Source organism: Clupea harengus, chromosome 3, assembly GCF_900700415.2.
Source record: "Clupea harengus chromosome 3, Ch_v2.0.2, whole genome shotgun sequence".
Lineage (NCBI taxonomy): Eukaryota > Metazoa > Chordata > Actinopteri > Clupeiformes > Clupeidae > Clupea > Clupea harengus.
The window spans coordinates 8857890-8866921 of NC_045154.1; the positions used below are offsets into that span (position 1 = coordinate 8857890).

General features: G+C 38.5%; 1 protein-coding gene across 1 annotated transcript in view; it reads left to right on the forward strand.

Moving 5' to 3' along the window:
• Window positions 1-5424: 5424 nt before the first annotated feature.
• The window catches only part of roraa (RAR-related orphan receptor A, paralog a), a 251316-nt gene continuing 247708 nt past the window's right edge, over window positions 5425-9032 (forward strand). Inside the window, exon 1 of the mRNA XM_031564481.2 lies at window positions 5425-5844. Within this exon, the coding sequence (XP_031420341.1) occupies window positions 5691-5844 (154 nt within the window). The 5' untranslated portion in view covers window positions 5425-5690. The remainder of the gene's footprint in view (window positions 5845-9032) is intronic.

Below are 9032 nucleotides of genomic sequence, written 5' to 3' on the forward strand. Positions count from 1 at the left end.
TCATCTGCAAGTAATAAAGAACCGCCCCATTGTCCATGGAGCCACTCGGTGAGCTGGAGAATACTGAAGTTGGTGAAATTCCTGTGGCTGAAACACTTGTAACACCAATCAAGTACAGAAGCCGAAGCTTAAATAAAGGAGAACGTTTCATGCTGAGTGTGTTGCGGGTTGGCGTTACAGGGAATTGCAGTCGTGTGTTTGTTGTTGAAAAGACTGAGTGCGTAGTACTGTGAAGAAAACCCATATTGCTTTACCCCTCTCTGAATTCCTGTCTGCAATGTTTGGATTCAAGTAAACTTTCAGAGGGATCTAGAAACTGGCCACTGTTGTTCAGGAACTAAATATGGAAGGAAGTTTACCCAAATCTGTATCAAGGGAGAAAATATGTACATGTAAATGTACAAAATGTATTTGTCACTATAAAGGCAAACAATTATTGTGCTTTATACATGGAGCAACTTCACGAATGTTTCGTAAACTTCGCAGACTAGGGATCTTGTTTTCCAGTTTGCCTATATTCCATGTCTTGCATAATCTCTGTATGTGTACATATGGATTTCCATTCTTTATTGTCAGAACGTATGCATGTTTCCGTGTCAGGGAGGGGTGTTGCTTAAGAGAGGACAAAATAAATATGTATCTACAAACTATTAAAGTTTATTCTTAATTTCAGGGAATAGTGATTGTAAATCCATCAATTTGGAAATATGTCCACTGAGCAAAACATTCTCACTGAATGAAAAAAAAAGGATTATGCAAATAGACACCTGTTTACCTGTCGCTAATGACAACCTGTTTAGCTGATGCTAATGACAACAAACTCATTGGTGTTTATCCTCTTAGGGTCAGATCCTTTAGGTGTTAAGTAATGGTTTGTAAATGGCATGTATATGTTTATATTTTTCCAGATTTAAAAAAATATATCAGAGTATTCTTTATTTCAAATGACCAAAGCAGAACCATAGTTTGAGTGGTTGTGATTTGTGGATTAATTGGATCAATTGTGTGAATTGTTTCTTACATAGTAAAATGTAATTTCATTAAATTGCCTAAATAGGCATACAAAAACACTGTATGTACACATGTAATTGTCTGCAATCAGGCTAATACATTGAAAACTGAATTTAACACCTCACACTTTGCTGTCTCAGTCAGGCAATCTGTAAGGCAAGTACTGTGGCACAGGGAACACATAACATGTTGACCTAGGCCAGGTGTGGTCACCTGTTCTTGTCAAAACGATCTCTTGTGCCACTCCTTGTATTCCTTATGAGAAATCTGTTTGACAGTTCCTTGGCAAGAAAGACTCTGACATCTTGCTACGTTGAAAATGAGAATATGGGCCGTCACAACATTGCAAGTGTTAATTCCGAGATACAGCGATTCAAAACAAGACTGCGTCAATAAATGACCCACATACCGTTTTTCTAGCCCCAAACACATTCCTTAATCTATAATCTATCCATCACCAACATATTATACCGTAAAATTACCTATAAATATACCCTTGGAGGCCAACAAATGTGTATGTGTTTTGTCAAGGGACTTTTTGTCAAGGGAATGATTTCTAGGTGATGATGATACCTTAAACATTTTTGCTAATTATCTGGATTGGCTGCACCAGATTTAACAAATGACCCCTTATTTTAAAGAAACATTACTCTTTATTTAGAATATCTAATCAAACAACACATGTTTTGACCAATTGGACTACTGTACTTTTGTCCACGTCTCATATGCTGAATCTTTATTATAGTATAATAAATAATAAATAATACTCTAAACTTCTATAATAAGTAGTTAGTAATTATTATTACACGCTACATATCCTAACCCCTAACCTTGTAACAACATGTGACACGTCAATGTACTAAAAAGTACTGTTGTACATTGTAATAATTCATTAAGAATTCAGTACACAGCACTGAATTTTAACATTTTAATGATACCAGATATGATATTTGATTTACTTTGACTACAGTTTCCTTTGACTCATTCAGTACTGCATGGTTGAGAGGGCCTGCATCTGCAAAATCAGATCTATGAAGGAGCAAAAAGGACTGCTTGCTCCACTTGGACAAAGTCCATTCCCTGGCCTGATACAAAACATGAGCTGGAGAGAAGTGATAAGAGGTCAGTACAGATGACTATAATTTTAGCCAAACACACCATGCTAATTCTAAGGTCCAAAATGAAGCATGTTGTTATCATTAATTGTGGAACTTGAATCAATTTTAGAAGTGGAACCTGAAATTAACAATTAACAACAGTACCTCTGTACTCTCCAATACAACATGTGCAAATGGAAATGGGGACCACCAAGGTAAGTTAATTTCATCACTTCAGTGACACACATTGGATAAAGGATCATTGACTGCTTAAATAACATCTTTTCAAGAAAACAAGAACTCAAGTATAGTTAAGGGAAATGTGCAATGAGCACTTATTTATTTTCTCCCTGAATAAACACTGTAAACCACACTGTAGTTCTGCATGTGAAACTTGTTTCCTTGTCAGTCTTGCTAGGATTTAGCAATTTTTGCCATCAAAATGACGAGAAATTTGCAGAGAAATTTGCCATTTTTGTTTGTCTACAGACCCCACTTAAACTTAAATTAATGACAGAGAAAAAATGTATTATTTATATGAATATTGTTGTTTTTCAATCATTTGTGTTTTTTCATTTTTATATGTTTTTATTTTGTGGGGGCGATAGAGGTTCAGGAGGTAGGGGAGTCATTCAGCAATCAGAAGGTTGCTAGTTTGATCCAAACTCCTCCTCACCAAGTGTCAAAGTGTCCTTGATAATATTCAGAACAGTAATCCTGTAACGGTTGCCAGTTATAGCGTTCTAACTCAATACTGGACTGATTTTGATCATGAATTGGCCCTAGTAAAAGTTTGGACCCAAAGTTTATTATTTCAATTTAACACTATTTACAATTTTTAAAACTGGATCCAAAACAGAATAACATAATGTGTAAGTAGTTCATGTATTTTTTCATGACAGCTTTAGATCAAGCTATGTGATGAATGTCAAGTGAATTTCTAATACCAAGCTAGCTTCACTGCGGTCGTCAATCCACCACACACCTGACACCAAACGAGTGGGCCATTAAGCAGTGGCAGTGGTTGAGATGGACTGGGCATAACCTTATTCCCCCATCAGGCAGCCAGAAGAAATGGAAATAATTTCCAATTTAACGTCAAGACTTATTTTCTGCAATTTTATGCACAATTTATCTAGTACTTTAGAAAATGTGAAGTGTTGTGAAAATGCGATTGATTTTGCATTGAATTCGCAAAGTGCGGAATCACGAAAAACTGGAGGGACTGCTTAATTGTGAAAATGAGGTAGCTGCATAACGTGACGTGTTGGGGGGAGGGAAGCTTCCGCATTCTGCAGGAGCTAGAACTGTGCGTGGCTCCCAGCATGCCATGCAAGTTAAGGCTGTTTCATTTTAAAGTTCATAATGTTCTGCTCTGAAATAATGTGATCAATTGTCTCCCTTTTGTGTCTAGTATTAATGTGTGTGGCTGTTATCATTTCATCTGTGTTTTATGCTGTTTGGTGCCTGTGTTAGCTTAGCGCTAACTGTCCACTGTCAATGTCTCTGTCATGGCCAAATGATGCCTGCCTTCTGTTTCCCCCGCTCTGTATGTGTGATTGTGTGTATGTCATGTTAAACCAATAAACAATACTTCAGAAGCTGTGCAGCGTATTTGGAGCACAGGAACTGCCATTAAATCCAGATCTCTGCCCCCCTACACCTCCTTCTGTGCTAAATCGCCACAGTAACGTAAAATGAAAAGAATGACCCTGAATGTCTGACTGTAATTTGAAGATTCATCATGGCTTGCATTTAGTTATGGATCAAGAAACATCTGCCAGCAAACACAATTGGTTGTTTTTTGATGGAGAAGATGGAGAGGCCTTTTAGGTTTTTTGTTAAAAAAAAAAAAAAAGAAAAAGTTTGGTAGTAATGCAGTGTAGGCCTTCTCACAAAAAGCCATATGACTTTAGTGTGCAGAATCTGAACAACAATACCATGCTGATATAATATCTCTCTCTGTATTATAGGCTTCCGCATGAAAAGAAGAAACTTGCCTGTAGCTTTCTAGTAAAAGGTAAACAAAATATAATAAAAAACGTCCACGTTTCACTGGTATACAGGTTACACATCCACCCTCGCCTGTCCACACTTCATTAAAAAATATATTATAATATCAATAAAAAAATGCTTTCAGTATTGTCTAAGTTGTATTTTTCTATCATCTGAAAATAACGGTATAACACACTCTAATTTCAAACTTCTGACGTATGTCTGTGATATCGCAACAACAGGACCATGACAAAGTCCACGTGAACAGCTTAAAAGGGGCGGAGATTTGATCACATGCAGAACGCATGGTGGCAAGAGACATTGTTTAGAATTTCAAGCGTGAGACGCAAACCCGTGGCGGAGTGCAGCATGGGCGTACCTTCAACACGGAAGTGACACACATTCCTGCCTACCCCAGAAGACTGTCCCATCACTCACGGTACAACTCGACGAAATATGCTCCATTTAAAAGTTTCCTTATCGCTGGACCTAAAGTGATATAGACTGGCAGGCCTTGAAAGCTTCGATCAGCTGCTGAAGTCAGTCACTATTCAGACCAACTTAATCTACAAGAGAGTTAAAGCGCACTTGCCAGACACTCAATATTTTTAGTCTGATCTGTCCACATATATATATAACTGAACAAATAGCCCACGTTATTTACTTATAATAGGCCCTACTACAATTGAAAGGTGTAAGGTTGAAAGGTACATTTACACAGCAGTTTGTCCTGCACCACCAACATCACCACCACCACCATCCTCACCATCCTCTTCCTCCTCTTCTTCATCTCCTTCTTCTTACTCTATATAACCTAAACATAAGCTACTATGACTTATAGAAATGAAATATTATATTTGCTGTTGGATTTACCCTTTAGACACCGCCCATCTGTTGAAGAAAGAAGAAAATCACTGGGGTTGAGACAGGGTGCTAGCGTTAATATTGTTCATCATATTAGGCCTATATAATTGAAGTAGTGGAATTTGGTAACTGGAGGAAGAGAAATGCAAATGTCATGCCCTGGAGAGTGTGGTCTATTTTCTGTGCCCAGGACGAATGAATAGCCTGAGCCTTCCTCATCGCTCTTCATCATATAGTGTACATCAAAACAATGTATTAAATATAGTAAATACATTATTATTTGCCTATATATTTATATGAACTACTACATACCTGGATAGACGAATGTGTGGACCCAAATAATGTCAAAGGATTTTATTCCACCTTCCTATATTGTACACAGCGATAAAAATGTAAACATATAGGCCTGTTATACAGATATAAAACAGACATCAGAAGGCGAGTGGTTCGGCACATTGCTCTCCCTAGTGATGCGCTGTGAGTGCTTTCCATCTATTCATCGGCTATTGACAACCTCTCCCTTCTCGGCGTGTGACTGAAGCTCTCTCTAGCGCTGCTAGTGGACAATCAGACCCACACACCCACCTTCAGCAACACTCGCCTTTGCACATTTCTTACTTCTACTCTAAAATACATAGGTAGCCGAAGTCTTCTAGCTCAGAATTTGATAGGGACCCGTCGTGAAATAGTAGCAATAGCTCCATAACACATCAGAGACACAACATGGAGTCCCCTCCAGATCCAGCGAGCGACCCGGGCAACAGCGCCTCGGAGCCGGCTACCCCGGTCAGAGAAACCCCGGTAAACCTGGAGACTCTCCGGAAAGCTGACCATCAAGCCCCGGTTCGGAGGCAGAGCTGTTCCAGCACCAACAGAGGTAAGAGACAGCCCTCTCGTTAAAACTGGAAATATTGATTGAAGCATGGTATTGATGCATCAAACTTCAAAGTGAAATCCCGTGCATGGATAACTTGACCCGCCAATCAATGCCCTATCAGTATCTGCCTTTATTAATGCTGTAATATTTATTCTCAAGACTTGTTTTACTAATATTTTCAACCAGTTCCTTCGAAATTAAACCCAGAGTTGCCTTACCTCCCAATGCAGAATTGACAGATCCGACCATTGTGTGTTAGGCTAAATCTGGCAAGGCAGAATGACAGAAAAATCACAATTATTTGAAACTAATAGCAATAGTAATCATAGCAGTTTAAAGCATACGTGAGCTTGTATATTTAAATACAATTTACAGGCAAACAATATCAGGCTAGCAATATTATCGCACGGTCAGTGGTTGAATCTTTATTTCTCAAGGTTCTTGAATGGAAGTTGGGGAAAGTGTACACGAACTGCTTTCGGCCACTTGAGAGTGGCGTCCTTTCAGCTGTAATTTCTTCTTCCGTACATATGGCTCTAAAACATATTAATGAAATTAACAGCAAGCAGGGTTTTGATCCGAAATATTTTATAAACGTTAGGGGTTATTCTTTCCAGCATGGGCTTGGACAGTCGGCTCGTCTACGCACGTTAGAAGCAATTGCTGACGGGAAGAGCTGACATCTGGTTTGCGACGGATATGTCAGATTGTACTTGGTCATCTGTCACCGTAATTATGTCCACTTTATTGAATTAATCGTAATGGCCAGTGTTAATGAATAAAATACGTGATTAGGTGCTGTCTGTTTTACAGTACAGACAGTAGGCTGTTTAGCCACACCCCCTTGACTGCCTCCATTCAACTTGGCTCGTCCAAGTTCACAGTAAAATGTATGCTGCTCAAGACAAGAGTATCAGCAAATATGATCACAGAAGTGTAACAGATAGAGGGATCACTCGTTCTCTTATTGTGCGAATTGTTCTGTCGTTTTTTTGTCGCACATTTCCTCGGCGGAAGGTTATATTTAGAGGGTGATATGGTGAATGTGGAATGTAAGCTGGTTATGTAACAAGTTTAGCCATAAACAGAGAAGCGCGAGCGAGGGAAGAGAGGGAAAATCATTACGTATCTCTTCAGTGTCTGTTTTACGAGTTTCAGAAACCACTGAGCAGAGGGGCCTTGCCATCACTGTATTGATAAGTAACACTAAAATACGTTCCTATGTAACCACGCTCAGTTTTACCACCTTTTTCACTTTGTAACCTGGTAGTTTCCAACCGCTGCTTAGTTATGTAATAACAGACAAGTAGGTACGAAGGCATTTCTTCGTTTAGGATTTTATTGAGTCGATCTCAGACACTGTTTTTTTTTATAGTGAAGTCTGGCTCTGAGACACTCCTAACCTGCTGACCCATATTTACCCCCACCCATTTCTGCATAGGATTGAAGTGCATCTGGAAAGGAAAGACAGGAAAAAAGAACGCCTTAGTTCTGTTATGTAACTCTCTTGAATGGGCGATAAAGAGAAAGAATGTTCAGTGGGACAGCCCTTCTCAGGAGGATTTCAAATTCAATCCAGTTGAGCCTGAGCAACCACTCATTTGTGAGTGACTGGGAAAGCTCATTTGGAAAGTATTTCATACTTTTGTGGAGTTTTGTAGTGTTTCAGAGAGCCCAGTTAGGTAGGCTACTACAGTACGGTATATCAAGTGAGGTTTTAGATAACAAGAAAGTCATTAGACAAACACTAAGTAATATTACTTAAAGACAAGATACTGAAGTTGACAAAAGATGTTTAAAAAGTGTACATACATTTCTGTAGGCCTACATCATGTAAGCACTACTCAAAGAATTGTAATAACAAACTATTCTAATATAAATCATTTACGACTATCAATAGAGCATTATTGGCCAATTGTTTTTATAATTGAAAATATTTACGTGAATGTGCTTTGTACATGTACACTGTGCTTTGCTCTAAGTTGCTGAGATACCAAAAAGTGTGCTGATGTGTGAGGTGGTGTGCAAATCGACAGACATCTGAATTACTTCATCTGAAATAATGAAACTTCATGCAGGTTGATTTAGCTGGTGGTATAGAGTGATAATCGGAAACCAGATGATAGTAGTCAAATGCAAAGTCTGTCTTGTAAACCTGTTATTACGTTCCATATAAGCTAATTTGTAAAGTATCGCTTCCAGTTTAAGCTCTACTAATATGTGGTTGTGGTTTCAAAATATGGGCTTGGTGTAATATCTTTGAAGCTCAGTATATCAGGTCTCCCCTTTCAGGTTAAGCCACAACAAACTTAAACAAGGATTTGCCCCGGTGTCAGTTTTCACTGAACACAGAACTGCTCCCTTACTGTACCGAGGTGGTCAATAGACCTCATTTGACGCATAAAGCTACCGCCATGTCATGTGTGTAAAAAAACAGCCATTTTAATTTTCATAATAGTGTGTTCACTTGCAAGTTTAATATGCTGCATCATTTAAGGAAGAACACTTTTCAGGTGTAGGGTATATTGAATTTGGGCCTTAATTCTTGTAACTATTTTGAAAATTCAAATACAGTATCATCGCTGAACAGTCTGTTATTATAAACATGGTTATGTCACTCCTGAGTCTTAGCGATGAGCTTTCAAATGATACCAGGCAGGGGTTAAAATTAAGCCAAAGGAAACAAGGTGCATTTGCAAACCACACGACTGGCTATGGCATACTCTGCTTCAGCCCGTCATGAAATATGTTATTAGTTCTATGCGTTTCCTGTTCTATGTCTGAACTACTCTTTCCTGTGTCCTCATGTGTATATGAAATGTTGCCACATCAACCATAATATGTTGTAGTTTGTGTAAAGTTTGTCATCTCCAATTGTTTTGTCAACTTACAGTTGTTTTGGAGATTTCCAGTTTATTTTTCGAGTTTTATTTGTCTCAAAGGAAATGTAATGAGTTCTGCAGTTTTCAGAGGCAAATGCTGTGTGGGTTTGAAATATGCGTGAGGCTGTAGAATAGAATCATTTAAAAATGTTCAAGCTTATTTTCAGAAAGGTATAAATTGCCTTTGGTTGATGGCTCAATTGAAAATAAGATCACACCAAAGAAGGAAACAATGAACCAGTGTGGCTCAGAGTTTTGTTCCAAACATGTGGATCGTTTGCAGAATTACAGCGTTCAGGCTCAGAC